Source organism: Crotalus tigris, unplaced genomic scaffold (genome assembly GCF_016545835.1).
Source record: "Crotalus tigris isolate CLP2741 ecotype Arizona unplaced genomic scaffold, ASM1654583v1 scf7180000024397.1630199, whole genome shotgun sequence".
Lineage (NCBI taxonomy): Eukaryota > Metazoa > Chordata > Lepidosauria > Squamata > Viperidae > Crotalus > Crotalus tigris.
The window spans coordinates 664,282-686,396 of record NW_024100565.1 but is presented as its reverse complement, the minus strand read 5'-3'; the positions used below and the strand labels follow the sequence as shown (position 1 = coordinate 686,396).

The 22,115-nt window shown below is 42.5% G+C and overlaps 1 protein-coding gene across 1 annotated transcript in view; it reads right to left on the bottom strand.

The window, feature by feature from the left end:
• FGF18 (fibroblast growth factor 18) overlaps window positions 1-21,474 on the bottom strand; it is a 133,562-nt gene extending 112,088 nt beyond the window's left edge. Inside the window, 3 exon segments of the mRNA XM_039329444.1 lie at window positions 20,797-20,833; window positions 21,144-21,192; window positions 21,195-21,474. Coding sequence (XP_039185378.1) covers window positions 20,797-20,833; window positions 21,144-21,192; window positions 21,195-21,381 — 273 coding nt within the window. The 5' untranslated portion in view covers window positions 21,382-21,474.
• Between the last annotated feature and the right edge of the window lie 641 nt (window positions 21,475-22,115).

Sequence of the window (22,115 nt, the reverse complement as noted above, 5' to 3'; positions counted from 1 at the left end):
ACTTTTTCCCCTAAGACAAAGCAATTGGTCCAAAGATCACCAGTGAGTTTCTGTGGCTCAGGATAAATGCAAACCTGGACCTTCCAATATTAGCCCACCGCCATCATGGTATTATTGACAAATACCACAGTACCATTTAAATACCAACTTAGAACTTGTGGCCAATCCTCTCATTAAGGGTGAGGGCAGGAATATTTCCTTTTCTAATTAAAATACAATATACAACCACTTATTCTAAGCATCCATTTACTCTTCCCACAGTTAGCATTGAGCTTAATTAGCCATTAAAATTAACAAGGATTTAAACGCATCAGCTCTTGTTCCAACTGTAGCAATAGATCACCATTTCAAGAGGGAGCTGAGAAACGAATCATTGCTAAAATCGGATTCCCTGACTATTGGCCAATTCTGCCTGGATCCAGTAGGAGTTAACCACCAAAATTTCCAGTTGCTTGCTACTAAACAGTAGCTAAGTGTACACTTCACCTGAAGAGGGCTTCCCCTCCCACCATTACTTCCCTTTTAAAATACACACAGGAAGGATCTCACCAGATAATTGCTATAATGAAGTTTACCCGTTTTTGTCTTAGCAGGCCATATGACCCCAGCCAGTGATGAATTAGTCAATCACAGTTATATTAAACATGGCTTATGGTAATGTGTGAGTCACAGAATAACTGATCAATTGTACATGAGGAAAAAAATGAATCTTAATCCAAATTAAACAGGAAAAAAAATCAAACCAAATAGAATGCCCACACACACACACACACACAGAGACAGATAGACAAACAGATACATGTATTTCAATCTCCTGCAGAACTATCTTAGAGATAGAGTCAGCCCTAACATCAGGCAAATACTGGACAATGAGGAGGAGAAAATGGTGACAATCCTCTAGCTATTTCCCCCCCCCCCATTGGAAAATAGAACAGTCTGCCTAGTACCCCTCTTAAATTAGTCTATCGTCCCTATATGTTCAAACCTGTGTTCTCCAATCACCAATGCTGAAATAAGATTCAAACACCATTTTGCTGGGAGCCTCTATGCAGAATGGATAAGGAGCTCCACTTCACTCTTTGACTTCAGCAGCAGAATATCTATGGAAAATGGTTAAGTATCCTCCCTTAACAGCAAAATACAGATAGTCCTCAACTTACGACAGTTCATTTTATGACCCTTTGAAGTTACAATGGTGCTGAAAAAAGTTACTTATGAGCAATCCTCGCACTCCAACATCCCTGTGGTCACATGATGATAACCTTTGTGCTTGGCAACGGATATGTATTTACAACGGTTGCAGCATCCCAGGGTCACTGGATCACCCTTTGCTTTAGCCTTCCCAGCTGGCTTCTGATAAGCAAAGTCAGTGGGGGGGAGGGGAGCTGGATTTACTTAACAACTGTGTGATTCATTTAACAACCACAGTGATTTTGCTTAAACAGCCAAAAAAAAGAGGTCACAAAATTGGGCACAACTCACTTAACAACCATTCAGTGATGAAACTTGCTGTACAAATTGCGGTCATGAGGTCTACCTGTATCTGCACTGCTTTTACAATGATATCAAGTCAAAAGATCAGAGAAGTCTCTTTCTAAGCAGGTTGGATGGTCCAGGTCAAATGGTCCAAGTGCACAAATGACCAGGGCTGAGATAATTCTACTCCAGATACATTACGCAAAAACCTAACTCTCTGGAGAAGGCTCTGATGCTGGGGAAAGTGAGTGGAAAGAGAAGAAGAGGCTGACCAGTAGCAAGGTGGATGGCTTCAATTACGATGGTGATGAGTGAACTGTTGGAAGAACTGAAGGACCAAGTTGGGGACAGATCATCAAGGAGAAAATATTTCTGTGTGGACATTAACAGTCTTGATAGTGCAGAATCACTCAATCAAGCTATGACTATATCAGCCAAGTGGTTCTGGGGAGATCTGTTCTGGGCTGCCAGTAATGGAGAAGTTGCTTTTTGGGGATTTTCAGCTCTCCTGCTCTTTCTCTTAGAGGACTCAATCAGTAAGAACAACGTCATTTTCCCCCTCCATACGCATACACACACAATATTTTAATCCTATGGTGGTGGAATGTCTTGCAGGTCCTTGCTGCAAAAGACACTCCAGGTCAGGGGAGGAGAGAAGCATGAGAAAGAAACTCAAAAATAATCCCGCCTTACTTATGCTAGGTTCCAAATGCTTTAACAGGCTTTCAAGATTCTCTAGTCTACTTCATCAGCCATCGTAAGCTTTTCATAAACCCATGTAGCTCTTGTTTCCTAAATTTATCTGCCTCGCAGGGTTTGACATCTAAGCAAAATTGACTCTATTGGCAGTTCATTTTAACCATCTAGGGTTGATCTCCAGGGACCTCCGACTTCCTATAATCCACAGCCAGCATCTAAAACTGTAAAACACTGTACAAGTCACTGTGACACACCGATGCATTTTTGTTAGAATATCGGGTTTCTCCATCTATTGATTGTAGTGGGACTGTTTGTTATTCTGATCTCACCTAAAAGGGAGTCCTGACAATCGAACTGAGGTCATGATCACAGGGTCACAAGCCAGCATTACATCGATCATAATTTATTTTACAGATGATCAATACTAACTTGTGCTGTATAATAGACAGTGCTGTAGTACAAGGCCCTCAATGATTAAGGCCAAGCAAAAGGACCTCTGTCCCTTTATATCTTACATGGCAAATCATAATCCAAGCATAACACCTAATGAAATTTGTTAGCTGGTTTGTTGATGTTATTCTGCTATGTTCTTGCATATCTGTCATATAAAGATACTTATCGTTGTTTTTCCATTTAACAGCTATCTCTGTTTTAGCAGCTGTTTCATTTTATAAGAATCCTACAGCAGATAATTAAATTTACTCAGACAGCTGACAGGAGGGATACTGGATCTAATGGAATTCCATATATTGTTATCTCTTTGATTGCACCAGTGATTTAAGATCTAAGTTTTCTGCATTACAGCTCGAGCAATTTCAATAGATATGGCTGTAGGCCCAGTCAGCATTTGATGAGCCTATTAAACAGTTGACAGAACTTGAAGTTGTAATGTAACCAAGGAAAAATAATTGCTATGTTCTAACTCCATAACTTACAGTACAGCAAAAGTGATGCTAATCCAAATCCCACCAAAGTTAATCCTTGGTGCATACTTTTACGTGAATTCTTTTCATTCAGCGTTTACTTTAGAAATACCAGTGAGAATTCTCAATGAATGCAAATGTTTTCTTGAAGATTATTTGAAAGTTTTGACTTAGTATTTAAGTTAAAAAGGCAAATTAGGACAAAGACTCAGAGACGTATATTATTTTATAAAAGAGAACAGGGACAGAACTTTGAATCATTAAACAAAATCCTACATTTTCATTCTACTTCAGTAGAAAAAAAAACACTTTTCTTTAGTAAAAACTCACATCCAGCTTCTGACTGCTTTTAAGATCACTGATGAGGCTGAATTTATACAGATATCTAACTCAAAACATTTTTAGATCAACATATTAAACTAGATTTATACAAACACAATTAACATGGGAAAAAACTCTTTACCTGTGAAACTTCCTATGCCTGATTGGTTTAAATGCACTTATACATGAATAATCAATACAGGTTGATAATATGTTGATATTAATGGAAACCCCATACGGGCCACTGATGTTGAGGATGTGAGCCTTACTATGCAAATGAACAAATATGAATATCACAGGCGACTGTGATAAGCTTGTATACAAAATATCTTTGCTAAAGATCTTTCATAAATGAAGATCCGAAAAAAATGGCCCTTGCTTATTATCACATGTTTTCCTCATCTATTCCAAAATATGTATGTCTTCAGCAATATTTCCCAATAGTATAACTGACAGGCTAACACAAACTAGATTCTGCAGCACTGCAGTTGCTCAATATTTAGTTAGGAGTTTATTTCAAATACCAGATTCCATTCAGATCCTGCTTTTGAAAAAGAATGCAATTCTACTTTGGGCACCTATTGCAGAAATCAGCGCCCAACTAGAGGAAGGCTTATATTTGAATATATCCTCACTGATTTACAGTTTATTTGCTTTAGCAGCTTGAATGTTAATCAAATGTTAACTTGTGTAAATACTAGTAGGAAGGAAATGAATGCCATGTACAATAATGTGGAATTATTGTTTACTGAAGAACAGAAAATGGCTATGTGTAATAGCATAACTTACGATCATTTCATTATATGAAAATGAGTTTTGGATGCATCAGGAGAAATAAAAAGTAAACTCAATCTAGTGAAACTAGGATACCCAAGAAGTATGTATGGTAAAGGTGAGAAGAGATAGGGTGTGAGTGATAAATGAAGATGGACTAAATATAAAAATAAATTACCAGCATGAAAGAAATACATTGAGGGTGATTTCCTCAAACTCTGATTTACAATAGTTCTAATACTGTGGAAATTATTTCAAAGCAGCCAGCTTCCCTCTGGAGTTCAAATCAAATCAAATCTACCTTTATTGTGATGAAAAACCAGCATAAGGAGGGCGGGGTACAAAGAATTTAAAAACGTAAGCAGTATAAAATACAAAGCTAACATTACATTAAAAAACTAATAAAATATGTTTTAAACATCTAAAAGGAGGAATAAAAACAACAAAGGAACAACTCCTTCTGGAGTTGACTTTAATCAAAGTGCCTGACTATTCTAACTCACTTTGGTGAAAAAGAAATCATTTCATTTCCTCTTTTTCTTAAAACAAAATTTTAAAGAATTCTCACGGATTAAGTGCAGGTTCTCACCTTTAACGAGTTATGAGATTGCTGAGGCATTTGTTGGGGGGGGGGGTCGGGATGGGGTTGTGACTTGTCTTTCACTGTACAGTCATCTCTCCGGGTGTCTCTGTAGCCTCCCTGGAGGCTGAACACTGAACACCACAAGGGGACCACGAGGGAAGTCTTTCTTTGTTTTTGTTTCTGTTTTCAGATCAGAAAGCCTTCAGGACAAGGGGAAGCTGTGTACAATATAAGTCAACACCAGCACTTTCCACCACCTAACAATAATAAAGTCAGCTCAAGAATACATTCAAATTACACTCTTCCAATTCTAAACCATCCTGAGAATGAAGTAGAATATAATAGCCCCTCTCACAGGCGAAGAACATCTTAAGAAAATTCCAACAGATTTTGACACATCATGGGCTACAAAATACAATAAAAAAAAAAAAAACCTCCTGATCTATTCATGCCAAACCAAGTGAGTCCCATTAAGTCTAATTAAACTTATTTCCAGATAAATGTGCATTGAACTGCAAATTCAGAAATAAAATTGACACAAATTACCATGTCAATTTGTAAAGACTATTCACGATTTCTAAATGTACAGTACATCTGTACAATCACATTTGCATTTGAAAATTTTATGGAAACCTGTATCTCCCTTTCTTTTTTTTCTTAAGGATGCATCAATCTACTTCTATTGAATTTCTTTTGAAATTCCTACAGGGTACTAGGATAATAGTGGCCAATTTTGGTTACCTTGGTGGGCTTTGTGTAACATATAGAGGAGCTGTGCTCCAAAAAATAAGAAAATAGAGTTCATTGGAAGAGTTTTGAGGGCTTTAAGGGGAGAAATGTGCGTCTTAATCATTTGAAAGGTATTATCTCTTCACCACCACCACCTCCATCCCACCCAGAAGCCAATCCTGAAATCATCAAAAATGCAAAGAAATGGGGAGGGGCAAATGTTTGGCACCATCCACTTGTAGACTGGAAGGGGAAGAGGGGGTACAGAACTGATGCTGGAGGTCACATGTTGGGTCGGGCCACACTTTTTGCACCTGGATTCTAGGATCATAGAAGATCATAGCCTATTCACTGCTCCCTCTTTAAAAATGCTGCCTCACATATAAACTACTCTATTAAGCTTTTCCAATCTTCCCAAACCAATAAGCTGTAATAACATAAGGGGGCGGAGGAATACAGCAATTAATGAAACCTTGCAATCTTGAGGGAACAGATTTGCTTACCCTAAGTCTTCCAAATTTACAAATTCCCAAATATGCCAAGTAGTTAATATGAAATGGGAATTCTTCCAAATAGTCAGCTAGAGCTAGCCAACCACCAGTCCACAATATTTGTCATTTGTTCTGAGTCTTCCAAGTAATACAACTTTTTGTAATTTATGACTTGAATTGAAATTCTGTCCACTCCTATTGTGTCCAAGACCTTTCCAGGTCTTTTGGTATGACACCAAAGGCACCAACCACTATTGGCACCCACTTTCTTTTTCCATGTTCTCTTGACCTCTGTTTGAAGCTCTTTACATTTCCTAGTTTAGCCATTGCAATGACAAGTATCCATACTTGTTTCTTTGTAATTATACTGAGATCTGCTTATTATGGGCTAAATGATGGTGATGGTATTACCGGTATTTCCTTAATGCAGTATAATGATTAGAGCAGTCCCAAAATTCACCAGCCAGCACTTGGCTAGGGACTTCTGAAAGTTGAAGTCCACACTAGCTGCTAAGGTTGAGAAACACCGGATTAGTGTGTTGGTCCACACTTAGACATAGAAGTTTACTAGACAATAAACTAGAGTTACTTATTCTGTCTCAGCCCAGCCTGCCTCGTAGTTGTTATAGTGGAGAAATACATAAGCACAGGTGCTATGTGTGACCACACTGCCAATAAATTTATTGGTCCCTCCTCATTTGAGATGCTTCAAATCATTTTAGAGTTTTAAGATGTAATGAGATCCTCTGATCCTTTTTATTTGTAGAACTATCACAGCTTCCACCACAGAGAGTAGCACTATAAAGACAAAGAGGACTGTCCCCTTCAATTCAAATGAATGGGGAATCCCACCCAGGAGGGGAAGGACATGACATTTATTTCCAAAGTCTACTTTATGGCAGGTAAAGGTCAAGTTTGACATGGTCTTGCCTTTCAGAGGTCTCCTTCCTTTCTTAAAGTTACAAGGTCTGGGCAGGAAAAAGAGAATCCCGCTCATCACCATTGGCCAGGGAAGAATGCGTTCAGAGAGCAAAGGGAGAAAAATTGCAAAGCAACACTCACAAGGTTAAAGTCACCAGCATTAACCATGAAGCAAGGTGAGATCCATCTTCAAAAAGTGAATCAGGAGATGTTAAGGACTGTACTTTTGCCCACTCCCCACCCGCTTTTCTGTGCCAGGAGAATAGCCCTCGATCACCTTTTCTGGTTGGCTAATGGCTCCAACTAATTAGGAAGCCCCCTCCCTGACATATATATAAGGATGGATCTTGCTGACGAGTCAAGCCAACCCTGTTGCTTCATTGGCAAAGGGCACCGTAGGAAAAATGGAATAGCCCCATGGTTCAATGACTTATCCTAAAGGAGAGACTGGGGATCTAAAGGAGAGATTGGGGACTTCTAAACGTACAGGGGTGGTTGGGTTGATTTTTCTCCCATGGTTCTCCTATTTTACCAGACCAGCCACTTGTGGTCATTGGAGAATTCTGTGTAGTGTCTTACCTCACTGGGGAAGGGAAAGGGAGGGACATGGGCTCCACTCTTTTTGTGTGCAAGTAGGAATGCACGGATGCACATGGGGAATTTTGGCTCTGTTTTTGTATCTGCTCACTTCATGGCTGATCTCCTCACTTCTGTCTCACAAATTCCCATTCAACTCTGATAAAATGCTATAAATGAAAAAATTGCTTTCTGCAGGTTCATTTGTAGGCGACAGAATTATATGGCTTTTTCTGCCATATAAGTCAGGAGAGTGTTTGTTATAATGTAACAAATGCTCTTTTCCTCTCCCACAAACTTGTGTTATTCTAAATCTTCAAAATATTTGTTTTATTTGATGAAGTGGAGTGGAGTTCAAGAAAATGTATTAGGCCGTAACCATACATTAGGCTTTCAGGAAGCTACAAGCTATTTGTTGTTTTTTTGAGGAGTTTGTGTTTCTCTTTCTAATCAATTGTTTCTGTAAACAAATGAAGCAAATGTAACTGTTTAGGAATGCTGAAGGGATACTGAATATCCTATGGCTTCCTTGTATTGTCATTCTAGTAATCAGAAATCTTAATGTAAGATAATACATCCCGTTCTTCTGAAAGGTTTTTCTTTCCTTTTTTTTTTATACAGTCTCTCTAGTGCTTTCCTTTTGAAATCTTAGAACCAAACTGAGAGGTGAAAAGTCTATGCATTTATCTATTCATTCATTCATCTGACAAATGAACCAATAAACCATAATTTGGTTTCACTTCGTTTGCCTTCCTTGATCTCTAATTTTTTCTCCCTTTGATTTGATATTCCTGCATAGGGTCTTGTCTGAGATTTTCATTGTGAAAACTCTGGAGAGGCCTTGCCCAGCCACAAAAGAACATTTTTAATGTATGGGGGGAGGAGGTGTGGGAAAGTGGGGGGAAACCGCTGTGATAATAAAAGCCAAAGTGGGATTTGCTTCTGGAGTCCTGAAAATTGGGACCCTCCTTCCTGAACAAGGAAGAAAAGTAAGCAGCCTTTTCCCAGACCTCCCACCTCCACCCAGACTCTGATCACTGGAAGGCCCTCTCACAAAGAAAAATACTCAGACCATGACAGCCTAAGCTGAGCCCTTCCTCTTTCCTTTTATGTTGCTCTCCATCCTAAGGTGATGCCTTTGAATGCCAATAAGGAAATTGTTGGGCAGCCTCAGACAGCCAGCCATTTCTTTAGATGTCCAATCCTCCTGACTCGGCTGGGGGAGAGTGAGCCCATCAGGTAGGCTACAGCAGCCCCCTGTGAATTTGGGTGGTTGCACCTGGCCAACTAGGAACCCAGGACAATATTCATCATACATGGGCTTACGGTGGAACAAATGAGCACACAATAGGCCTTTATGGCGGCTGCCACTAATCAATGTGGTGGCAGTCTGGTATTGGGATTTAGGAGCGGCACGGCAAGAGAAGTTCACGGCAAGAGAGGACAGAGTCTCCTGAAGACAAGGGCAAGGCTGGGAGGGGGAATATCCAGGCTACACAGCAAGAACAAAGCAAGACTGAGGACTATCCCACCAGCTACATTAGACTTCAGCTGCTTATCCTTAGGAACTGAAAGGCACCCCCTCTCTACTGCAATTGCTGTTATTAAAACCTTCAGTCCCAAGCGTTGCAATGCCTTTTCTTCTCAGCTGTTCAAAGGTAATGACTAGTTACTAACAAAAAATTGCTCTGGCTTAGATTTCGTCCCATAGCTGCACCAGACTTATCCAAGTTTGTAGTTTTGTGTTTGCCTCCAGTTTTTACTGAGTGTTTGGGTGCTCCCAGGGAAGGCTGTTACCTTGGCTCTTTTCTGAGATGTTTGGAACCACCAAAATATTTGCCATTATTTGAAGACCCGACACCAGTAGGCCAGTTAGGAAATGAAGCCGTTGTTTATGAACCTACTGTTTTTAACGTTGCCACTTAGGGAAAAGCCATCTTTACCTTCGCTATAAATTAGGGAAAACATTTCATAAATTATTCCTATGATACATCTCTATTATTTTCCATTGATTTCACTACTGGTCTAATATATTAATGCAGTCGCACTGGCTGTATACTGTGCCAAATAGGACATTTTAGTTGAATCTGTACCATTGTTTTTAAGAACTTTTTTCAGAAGGACTTCTTAAAGGATAAATGCTTCCAAACAACTTCCAGTTCTTCCATATGAATGGCTCCCTGCAGTACCAAGAAGAGAGACAGATGAGAGGGTGAGGAAGGAAAAAATGACACCGGGAAGACATCTGGACCCCTTGTAACAGGGGTACCCAACTCCTAGTCCATGGACTGGCACCGGTCCACAGCATGCCAGAAATGAGGCTGCACAATGAGCAAAGCCCCATCCACAGGATGCAGGCAGCATACGAAATCATCCCTCCTCCGGTCTGTGGAAAAACCTCTTTTCACGGAACCGGTCCCTGGTGCCCAAAAGGTTTGGGGGCTGCTGCCTTTTAAGATTCCATGAGAAAGGCAAAAAAAAAAATAATTCCCCCATTGAAAATTTCACCAGAAGCACCCATTTCTCAGTTGATGCAAATCGTATCCAATTATTCTTTATTACAGTCCCAACCTGCCCAAATATAAAACACATGACAAAATCTTTCTTTTGATGCAGGCTATAATTCCTAATAGAATGGGAATTTTTTTTTAAAAAAAAATAACCCATTTCTTTTATTAAAGATTATCATGCAACAAGGCCTCATAAATTTTGTCAGTATGTCTTCAGGCTGATTATCTCCCTTCAGAACTGAGAAAATCAACCTGAAGACATAATGTACTTCAAAAGAAACAAGGAGTAAGCTGTTGTATCTTTAAATATGAAATGAATGGGAAGTGGGCTCTTATTCCATTTATCTTGGATGTATTGCTTATTTTTAGATGGCTGGCCTATTAAATACCCAATCCTTAAACTTTTGAATTTCCAAACATTTCCAAACTCCCAAATTGCTGTGGTATTATCTAAATGAAAGCATTTAGGTTATTACTGAAGAGAGGAAAGAAATAATGTGCAAGTCTGAATTTGTATCCATCTCTAGTGGATGGTAACTGATTCAAAAATTTGGAACTTTGATGTTATATATGTTGACAGCAGCAAGACTACTTTATGCACAAAAATGGAAGGATACTTTGATTCCCACAATGGACAAATGGCTGCAAAAGTTGATGGAGTTAGCAGAGATGGCTAAATTGGCTGCTTTGATTAAAGAAAAAAAATTAATTACTTTCGTTTCTACTTGGAAACTGCTTCTGGACTTTGTGCTTGAGGTAGAAAAAAAATGAAACTTTGATTTTGGGTTTTACCAATTAGATAGGTTTGTTGTTATAGAAAGGGCTAGTTTATACTATTATGTAAAAGTAAAAAAGTTGCAGTTTGATGTTATTATCTTATTCTATTGCACTAAAGGGAGTCAGAAGGCAACATTTTTTTCTTTCCTTTTTCCCCTTTTCCTTACCCTTTTCCCTTCCCTTTTCCCTCCCTTATTTTTCCCACTATTTTCTTTTGTATTTTCTATTTTATATTACAAACTTAATTTAAAAAAAATAAAAAAAGAAACAGATACAACAGTTGATTTTTTTTAAAAAAAAAAAAAAAAGAATCCCTGTTAGAATCTGATGCCTTTTTCATTTTCTGAATTCCAATTTGAGCATTATTCTCATGATTTAGAGACCAATTCTGTGGGAGTGAGACTCACTGCTGTCTCGAGACAGGCTACATAATTCTTTCCCGTGATGTTGATTTCACCTTAATTCCTATTTGCGCAGTCACAGAGCATGCAAAGCAGGGACTCTGATCTCATCCAACAGTAACTGAGATGGGCACAAGAAACAGGGCTTTTTTGTAGTGGGACTGAAGAAATTCCGTCTAGGAGATGTTCTTTTAAATAATCAGATGTTCCCAAGCTATGTAAGGATTTCAAAGGTAAACAGCAATATGTTGAATTATGTTCAGAAACCAGCCACCGAACGAAGATATATGCAAAGGGAAGATTTAAGATTACATTAACGGACTCTGTTCCATTCCCATGCTCGGTCGCTATGGAGCTCTAGCACACCAGGCGCCTACCTGGTTCAGCAGCTGAACATCCAATGCAGCATCTACTTCATCCATACCAACAATGATACCACATTCAGGATTCAGGGAGGCTCATTTCTCAATAGACGTGCATAGAATTGCCCTGGTTAAGTGCACGCCCAATCATAAGAGGACACCAAAATGTTACCACTATTATGGTGTTAATCTCTGATAAGCAATAATAGGGAAGAAAAGAACAATTATTACCATGCAGTAACCTCAACTACTGCTGAAGTATTTAATTTGTGTAATGGATTGTGGTTTCTTTTTGCTTGTCTCACTGCATTTCCTCATTAGTGTTTTAAATTCTGCCAATCTGTAATTACTTTTCCAAGCTCAAGGGAAAACAAGAAAACTGGTTCTGCTGAACACATTCAATTGTCTTCCTAATGAATCTTTCCTGATATAACAGTGGAGAGATGAGCAGATGCCCAAAATAAAGGGTAAGAAATATATCTAGTATTCTGAGGCTGCAAAACAAGAACTACTGTTTATCTATCATTGTAATGAAATACTGCATATGAACCCTAGGCCCTTTTACTTGCTGTGACTGCAAAGGGAACAATGAAGCTTCTCCACATTTACTTGAATGGGGACCTGAAGTACTAATGTGAGGTGCAAGGTCATGAGTCCACAGGTGCTTACACACCCATGGCCCACACACAGGCACACCCACAGAGTTTCCATTGCTAATGATTGGAAATTCTGGCATGCATCAAATCCAACTAGGCCAAAAACATATCCAGCAAAAGCAACGGCCTCTCACAACATCCTATACTCAGATCCTATTTTGCAAATTTGGGGTTCTGTTGCTGTTCTTTCAGACAACATCATATTTTTATTCCCTACAGAACAATCTCATGTTGTGTATATCTGGAAATAGCTCTTTGCTCTTGTAAACAGTTCAAATGACTTAACAAAAGATGTCTTTGGCCAGTCCAGACATGCAGAAGTCCCAAAAGGAACACAAAGACAAACCAATCTGTGCTCACTCATACTTAGCTCTGTCCAGTATGCAGCTGTTCAAAGTCATTAAAACTGTGCAGGCACAGTTTTTATTTGCTCCACTGCGTGAAAGCTCAACATTGCTTGTTGTACCTTCACAATACCTACACCCAAAGCATTGAAAAATCAAGGCCTTCACATAGCCCATGGTCTGTAACCCTCCTGACTCTTGGGAACAGCAAACTGCAAAGAAGCATGTTCAGGTAGAACCTGCCCCTTAGCAACAATGGGTCCACCAGACAATCATAATAGGAAGGAGAGCTTCTCTCAGTCTGCATAAAACAATGGCAACAGGATCACTGCATTCTCTTATTACTGTAGGTGCTCTTATGGATTGGAGACATAGGAAATCACAAACACAGTGCATGTCGAAATGTACGAAAGGGAAACAGCTCCAAGATAATTCTCTGCACATGCCTATTTCCATCCTCACTATTATCTCACATATTGAAGGCTTTGTATTTTCCTTTGGTTCTGTGCCTTCTTTAATCTTTCCACCGCACTCATAAAATGTGGTGACCCCACTCATCATCTTATTTCAAATGAGCCTCAATACTGCCAAATCAAGTATTACTGTTTGTTCTCAAACTAGCCCCAAAAGACATTTCAATAAATTTGGCATTTACTTCCAAGCTTCCATGGACTGATGGAAACATTCATTTAAGGAAGAAAAGAAAAATCTAGGTGCTTAAATTTCCCAAATCCAGCAGATCATTAATAGTACTGGCAACATAGCTTCACTGCTGGATCACCAAATGTTAGAGTAGTATTAGCCAAGAGAAACAAATTAAATTTCTTGGCCACTTGACCACCGAACTTTGCAATGTTCTTCAACACGCCAAAGAAGGAGAAGCCTGAGGGTACATCCAATACCCCTTATTTCTAACTCACTCAAATTTGTTTTGGAAGGTTCCTCAGCCTTCTCCTTAGGGGGTGGGGGGCATGCAGAAGAGTCTTCAGAGATAAAGAGGATTCTATTCCAGTGATTGTATGCATTTTGTTGGTAGGGGTCTATTGGACTTCACCCAATACATCAAGGTACCAAGCAGAAAAATGTCTCCCCACCTCCAAAATAAACTATACAAGCACCCCCCTCCCTGAAAGCTGAAAGGCCTGCCAAGTGTGCAAAAATAGTCTGATCATGAACTTCTAACGTAGGATTGCAGTAAAACCTAGCTGATTGACACCTGACTATTAGCGGAGCCAAAAATAATATTGAATACTGGTGAAAATCTCACAAAAAGATACCCAAACCATGGTTGAGAGGCAGATTATTTTGGCTCTTATGCACAATTTAAGCCAGACCAATGCTTTCCAGGCTAGATAAGCCAAAATATCAGATTACGATTCCCATCACCCAGGGAATGCTGTGAATATCTAAAAGACACCAGGATAAGAAAGATTAATCTAAGTCAAATTATTATCAGTCTTTTGGCTAAAATTAGTTTTCCTTATTCTTATAGGTGGCCTTTTTAAAAAAAATATTTTATTAATTTTCTAATTTTACAACCGTAAGTACTTAATAAACAACATAATGTCTGGATCCATTAGTAATTCAGTGATACATATTAACTTTCTCAGTCTAGTTCCAATACTACACCATCTGCAGTGCTTTCTTGATCCTCTCTTCTTCCGGTGGGTATGCATTTTTCCACACTGGGCAAATACAATTCTTGTTACTGTTAATGCATATACAATTAAATATAGGCATCTTCATCACATTTTTCTGGTATTGTACATAATATCAATAGTGTCAGTTTATAATATCTTTTCAAGGCCAAAACATATCTCAATTGCATTTGCACTTAAAATCGATTTGTTCAATCAATATCCTGTTTTCCCGCTTTTTTAAAATTCCCCTCAGTGTTAAAAGTATCTCTATCGGTTATAATTTTCTCATAATAAATTACCCAGGGAATGCTGTGAATATCTAAAAGGCACCAGGATAAGAAAGACTAATCTAAATCAAATTATTATCAGTCTTTTGGCTAAGATTAGCTTTCCTTATTCTTATAGGTGGCCTTTTAAAGATGCTGTAAGATGTATGCCTTAGATCAGGGCTTTTCAACCTTTTCACCCATTGCACCACTTTTAGGATATGGCAATATCCGAGTACCACCAGTCGCCTAGCAAGGTGTCAAAAACTTGATGACCAAAAAAAAAAAAAAGGAAAAAGTCAAGGTAGTCCTCGACTTACAACAGTTCGTTTAGTGACTGTTCGAAGTTACAATGTCACTGAAAAAAGTGCTCCCCAAGCCACAGCCAAGCAAGACACCTGCCTGCCCACCCGGCAGCATTCTTCCTCCTATCTGAGGTTTCCATTGTTGTGAGCATTTTCGTTCAGGATTGGCAGCGGGGGTGGGATGGGGGGTGTTTGGTTTTTATTTCCCCCCCTTTATGCTTGGTGGTTGCAGCAGGTTTTGGTCACTTCACATGACCCTGGGACACTGTGACCGTCATAAATATGAATCAGTTGCCAAGCATCTGAATGTAAAACACAAGACCCTGGAGATGCTGCAACATTCTAGCTGATCAGCGCTTCTGGGCTCAGCAGAAGCGCCAGGATCAGTGCCCAGCTCCAGCTGGAGCCTGGCGCTTCCACTGAGCCCTGACAGCCCTGCAGCTCCAGCCATCTCTCACTCAGGTTTGTGCAGTGCTGCCACCAGTTCAGTTCATTCCCCTCCCCGCTACCACTTTTCTAGGATGGTCACATACCACCTGCCAGGTGCTAATGTACCACAGGTGGTACCCGTACCACTGGTTGAAAAGCCCTGCCTTAGATCATCATCTGCATGAAGCTATTAGCTCAGTGCCATCTCTTACTGAAGCAATGAAGAGCAACCATCTCTTAAATCACACAAATTCATCCTGTCTCATCCTGTCATGGGATGTTTTATGCCCCCCACACATGCAAACACACACACACATCTTTTATTATGACAACAAATCAGGGAAGAAAATTAAACTGAGAGTTGATGATCACTCAATTATTTTTTTATGGATGGGCAGACCTTTGAATCAAGGACTTCCAGTCTCAACTGTATAGTCTTAACCAATGAAACAGTATGTTTCTCGGCCTTTTTGTTTTTCCTCGGAGAATTATAGGCACTTATTGTACAGACAGTATACTCTTTAAAACTTATTGGCTTTACCAAAGTCTAGATGAATAAAAGCCTCTGTGCAGCATACGCAACATTCTTCCTCATCTCTACTTATTGATCATGAAATCATTCAGAGAGCCATTTCAGATAATGGAGATGTAATCTCAGTGGCATTTTAAGATTAGTGCATGATGATGTCATAGTTTAAGAGCTGCCAGCTACTGACAGGTATCACAGATGGTGCTATCTGCACACCTGTTTGCATAAGCCAGCCAATAAATAAACCATAATTAGTTGGGTTCACAAAACTGAAACCATGCTTTACAAACTTGAATAGTTGGTTTCATGCAATGTGTCAAGCTAAAACTAAACAAACATATGACAGCCTAGTATAATATAAGAATACAGCCAATATCTATCCTGCCTGTCTTTGGAAACTTCTACAAACATTGGGCTGGCTGCTGTTACAAAGACAATAGTAGATTACCACAACGTTCATGTGAGAAGGACACCATCCCCGTTCTTTACAAGGAGACATAGTTTAATTTGGCCTAGCTATCTCACTTCCCTTTTTTTTTCCTTCCTATTATGAAACTGTTCTCTTCCCTTTCCTCCCAACATTTACTGTAATTCCCAAGTATACTGATGCTTGGACATATCAAGCCAGACTACTTTCCATTCAGAAAATCATCATCATCATCATCTCCATCAACTAAATTTCTCAATTTTTTTCTGGGTAGCTTAGGCAGCAATTACTAGGGTTGATCCACTATATTTAGATTTTCCATTTGTTTCAAGTGATATGGATGGAGGGCAGTGGGGAAATTACTGTGGATTGGATCCATTTTAAAATGTTGGAGTTATCTGAACTGTGTTTCAATGTAAGTAGAAATATCCTAGCTACAATCAAGAGTGAATCAATTAATGGATGCAAAAACATTTAAGAAGCTGGAGAAATTAGGTTAACTGCTGATCACTAAACTATCAAATAACATTCAGTCAGTGAATAAAATCCTTTTCTTAAACACGTTTGCTTTGCTGGCATAATTCCTATGACTTGATGGGGACCAATTTAAAACTGATGTTAAGACACTTTGGAAAACAATCTCAAATTGTCTATATTAATACAACTTAGGCCTTTTAGCAACAATTTAAGGTCCCTGACATAAATCTACGCTAAATATAGTCTTAATGTCAGGCCACCAAATGCTAACCTTTTCCCAAGATAATCATTATATTCAAAATTCACCCCAATCTCTCCTTCAACCTCCAATTTAGTCATCCAACTCAAATCAATCCAGAAAGGCCAGACTGCAAAATGGGTAATTGAAAAACAAAAACACAACTAGCAGCCATGTTGCTGTGCTTTCATCATCTCATTTAAAACTGTCCACACTGACTTTCAGAGCTTCTGAGTAAAACTAATAAAATGTTTTGGCTTTGTATAAGAATACCTACTATAGTAGGCCTCTATTGAAAGACAAGAGGATCAGAAGACGAATGAGGGGAGCCCATTTCTCACATATTTCTTTGTTTGATTAATACAATCTAACAATACAATCCTTCTCAAGGATTAGACCTCCCAGGTCCTGCCTCAGCAATCAACTTTTGTACAAGGATCCTGACTTATCCTCTCCTCTCTCCCCCACCCCCACCTCTTTAACCTAAGGCTGAAGTTCAGAGCAGACTCAGACTGGAACCTTGGTCACTGTCATTGCTGCTCTGGGACCCTAGCTTTCTTTTCATTTTTGTTTCTTGCAACACCTGGTTCTTTGCTATATTTACATCCCTCCTATTCTGCAGGAATCAATGGCAGTATAAAAACAGTTGCAGTAGTTGGGTATGTCTAATTTAATGGAAAGAAGGACAAAGGGTGACATGATAGCAGTGTTCCAGTATCTCAGGGGTTGCCACAAAGAAGAGGGAGTCAAGCTATTCTCCAAAGCAGGACAAGAAGCAACGGATGGAAACTAATCAAGGAGAGAAGGAACCTAGAACTAAGGAGAAATTTCCTAAACATTTAAAACAATTAATCAGTGGAACAACCTGTCTCCAGAAGTTGTAGGTGATCTAACACTGGAGGTTTTTAAGAAGAGACTGGACAGCGACTTGTCTCAAATTGTATAAGGCAGTGGTTCTCAACCTGTGGGTCGGGACCCCATTTGGGGTCGAACAACCATTTCACGGGGGTCACCAAACAAGGCTGTCTGCCATTTCCCCCCCCCTTTTCTTTGGCTATGCCCCTGGCACCCAGTGATGTATAAGTGGTTGGGGGTCACCACAACATGGGGAACTGTATTATGGGGTCGCGGTATTAGAAAGGTTGAGAACCACTGGTATAAGGTCTCCTGCTTGAGCAGAGGGATTTGGCCTCGAAGACCTCCAAAGTTCCTTCTAGCTATATTCTGACTGATCTTCACAAATGAACTACCTAAGGGGATAGAAAGGGAACTCATCAAATTTGCAGATGACACCAAGCTGGGGAGAATTGCCAACACTTGAAAGATTCAATTTTCAGAAGAATCTTGAGAGACTTGAGCACTTCCAAAAAGTAAAGTTGACTTACTTTACTACTTAGGCATGAAAGTAAGCTTGCCTCCAGAAGTTGTGAATGCTCCAATACTGGAGGTTTTTAAAGAAGAGATTGGAAAACCATTTGCCTGAAATGGTCTAGTCAGGGTAGGCAACCTTGGCTCTTTTATGACTCGTGGACTTCAACTCCCAGAACTCCTGAGCCAGCATGGCTCAGCTTGGAAACCTGTGCCCCTCAGCATGGCTGACTCAGGAATTCTGGGAGTTGAAGTCTACGAGTCATAAAAGAGCCAAGGTTGCCTACCCGGTATAGGGTTTTCTGCTTGAGCAGGGGGTTGGGCTAGACGATCTCTGCAGGTCCTTCTAACTTTGTTATTCTGTTTGTCTGTTAAGCTTCCCCACAGGGCCAAATGTTTCTTCCCAGTAGCCCTGCGAAGTAGATAGAACTGAGAGGCAGGGATTGGTTCAAAGCCCGCCTGTCCCACCAGGGAGAGATACTGAAATCCAATGAGAATTTGACTTTGGGCCTCTTCCCTCCTCCTTCCCCCCCCCGCCCCAAATTCTCTTTCAGCGCTCTGCCCTCTGAGGAAGAGAAGAGAGAAGGAAAAGACACGGAGGCTGACTTTTCATTTCTTCAGAGTAAATCCGCCTGTCAGATCTCCTGTGCACGGAATGTTGCATAATCAGCACTAAATAAAGTATGGTTCTAATAGTAGGAAAGTACAGAGAGTTTCTCTCTCCTCCCCCTCCCCCCCCCTTCATTACTTTATTACTTTGGAAAGCTTGAGAGCTCCAACTGTACAAATGCCAATAACTTCCCAAGTTTTTTAAGGCTCCTGCTGAAGTAAGAGATCAGATTTTAGCAAGTGCTTTGCAGGCAACCAGCCAAAAGCCTTCTGATTCACTTAAAAGCAACGAGTGGACAAGAGGGGGAGGGGTTTGATAAAGTTGGCGAAAGAAGAGGGAGGATTAACTTCAGTTACCGCACAAATTAAAAAGAAAAGAAGGGGGGAATGGGGGGCTCCTTTTTTTTTTTTCTTCCCCCTGCCAAGTGCGCCCATTTGCCGCGCGCAAACGCCTTTCCTCCCAACCGCAAACTCGTTTCCAGCCAAGCTCGGAGTCACTTTCTGCCGCTTCTCTCTCTCTCGATCTCCGTTTTCCTTCAGAGTTCCCGTCCCCGTGTTGTTTTTTCCTACTCAAGACTGGATCGTGTTGGGTTTCCCCCCCCCCCAGGAAGGTAAGGCTACGGCGCCGCTTTCCGGCTCGCGAGATGACTCAGATTTCCCCGGGGCTGAAGCCGTGTGTGGACCGCAGCAAGCTCCTTCCCAACGCGAAAAAGACCGCAAACGGAAAGCCTGGCAAACAGGTGCATTCTGGGCGCGAAGCAAGGAGGTCGGAGCGAGCGGACTGGAAAGGTGCGGTTGCCAGAGCCTTCCGCTCCCGCCGCGCCGCGGCTCCTCCGGCGGCGCGCGGGAACCAGCGACGTCAGGCTGTCCGGGGAGGCCTCCAGGGGCGCCAGGCACCTGCTCTGCCAACTCTGGCTCGCGGGGCGGGGCGGCGCCGCTCGCACGTGTTGCGTTTACCTCCGTTTCTAGCCGCCGACCGGAATTCTCCCCCCCCCCACACACACACACACACGCACACAGAGAGACACGCGCGCACACTTAACAAAAAAAAAGCACAGCCAAAACCGTCTCATTAGAATACCCGGGAAAAGAATGGGATTGACTCCAATAAACTACAGTACCCACCACCGCCCTTTCCCCCCCCCCCCCTTTTTCTTTCTTTTTTTTTTAATTCTCTTCACGCCACGTTCCTCCCCTGGGTCGAACATCGAAGGACAGGTATAGGCGGAGAGTAACACGGCGTTTCGAAGTTGCTTTTCCAACCTTATCTCCCACCCAGCCTCTCGCTTCCGGGCTGGCTTCTCTTAAGAAACAGATGGGGGGGGGAAGAACTTGGCCCATTCGATTCCATTGTCGGTTGCCCCCCCCCCTCCCCTTCCCTCCGGCCGCCCCACTCTGAGGAAGAAACTCCGGCACTTTCAAGGGTGAGCTGACCAAAGCTGCAACGGCACGCACGCCCCCTCCCTCCCTCCCTCCGGGGCTCCCAGAACAGAAGCTCCCGCCCGCACCTTCTCCGACGTTTGCGGCGGCTAAACTTTTCCCTCTCATCTCTTTAGCCAGTCTCAGGCCCTCCACAGAAGCAGCACTAGCTACTGCAGAGGTCCCCGCCGTCCACGAGGCAGCCGGATGGGAAAGGGTGGCCGGGCGTAGGGGCTCCGGGGGGGGGAGGGAGAATGCAGATGGTGCTTTGATTTACACAGCGGCTCCAGCGCTCCCCGAACTGAAAAGTTCGGGGAGCGAGAGGCGGCCGCTTTGCAGAGCAAGTGATTCTCCGCCGATTTTACTGCAGAGAGGTAGAATAAACCAGACTATACAAAACGCCCAGGACTTTACATGGGAGCGGTAGCTCTCTATTAAAGGTGACTCCTCGGTTATGCCCCAAATCCACGCCGGCGCCTCAGAGGAACTGAAAAGGATGGAGGGGGGGGAGGCGAGTCGGAGGGGGGGGGGAAACAAGGCGCTTACCTGGACTTGGATGCAGAGCAGCAGGTAATGTAACCATCTGGGGAGAAAAGGAGAAAAACAAAAAGATCAGAGGACGTGGTGAAACGGTTAAACTTCGGCAACACAACACAACCAGACCCACGCGGGGTGGCTTTGTTTATAACGGTCGCGACTAATACCGTCAGAGCCGGACCGCTTTGTTTTCCTCAGGGGAAAAACGCCGCCGCGCCCCCCCTCCCCCCGAGTCCCTCAGCCGCCGCAACAGATCCAAACCACCCAAACCGAGACTTTGAGAAAGCAAAGGCAGGCAGACACACGCGCGCGCCGGGGCGGGGGGGGGGGGGAGAGAGAAATGCCACTATCCTTACAGGCAAGTGCAGGCGGAGAGCGGGGAATAAGACATCGCTGAGTGAGGTGGAGCGGCGGGGGATGGTCAAGTGGCTTCAAGTGAACGGCGTCAAATCCCCCGCCGCAGGCTGGCCATGGGAAGGGTCCTGCTCCGTGAAGCTCCGCCGCTTTCCAGCGATCTCGCTTGGCGCTGAGCAGCAGTGAGGAGAAGTTGAAAGCCTGCCTGCTTTGCCTCCACCGAGCGACTCCCTTAGACATCAGCTCTCCTCTTCTCCCCCCCCCCCACACTCTCTCCTCCTCCTGGTCTGGGGATGGATGTGTGTGCGTGTGTGTGTGCGCGCGCGGGTGTGCGTGTGTCTCACTCCCTCTCTCACGCTCGATCTCTGGAGCGGTGAAGGTCCTGCTTGATTGTCAGTAACTTCCGATCGTCAGCAAACAAGCCTGCTTTCCCCCCCCCCCGGTCGCCTCCCCGCTTTTCAGCCTATTCTTCCCGTCTCTTGACCAAAGAGCAACCCTGAAACCCCAGCCTGCGCTTTGGCACTCAAGGATGGCTCCCGGATCCCAGTAGACTGCTTTTCTGCCTTTCTCCCCTTTTCTTGATCCAGCGCAGCCTCCGGTCAGCGCAAAAGTGCCCCCTCCTCCCGGCGACGACGGACAGGTTCCTGGCGAGGGCATGGAAGAGGAAAGGGCGAGGGCTTGCTCGGCCAAGGACAACCCGAATGGGGCCACCAGCCTTGCCCCGCCGCCGCCGCTTCAGCGCCTTCTCCGCCTTAGCCTCCCTCTTGTCTTCTCTCAACATCCTCCCCACCGCGAGAGAGAGCGCGCATCATCGACCAGTGGAGGGAGGTGCTGGCTGCTGCTTGCACTTGCTGGAGGCGAAGGACAATCGAGAAGCCAGCTGGCTGCCGGCCCTCGCCTCCCTCCAGTCCCGTGGCGGGTGTGGAGCTCCACCTGGGCAGCCAAAGGCGACCGCAGCAATTCGGGGACAAAGC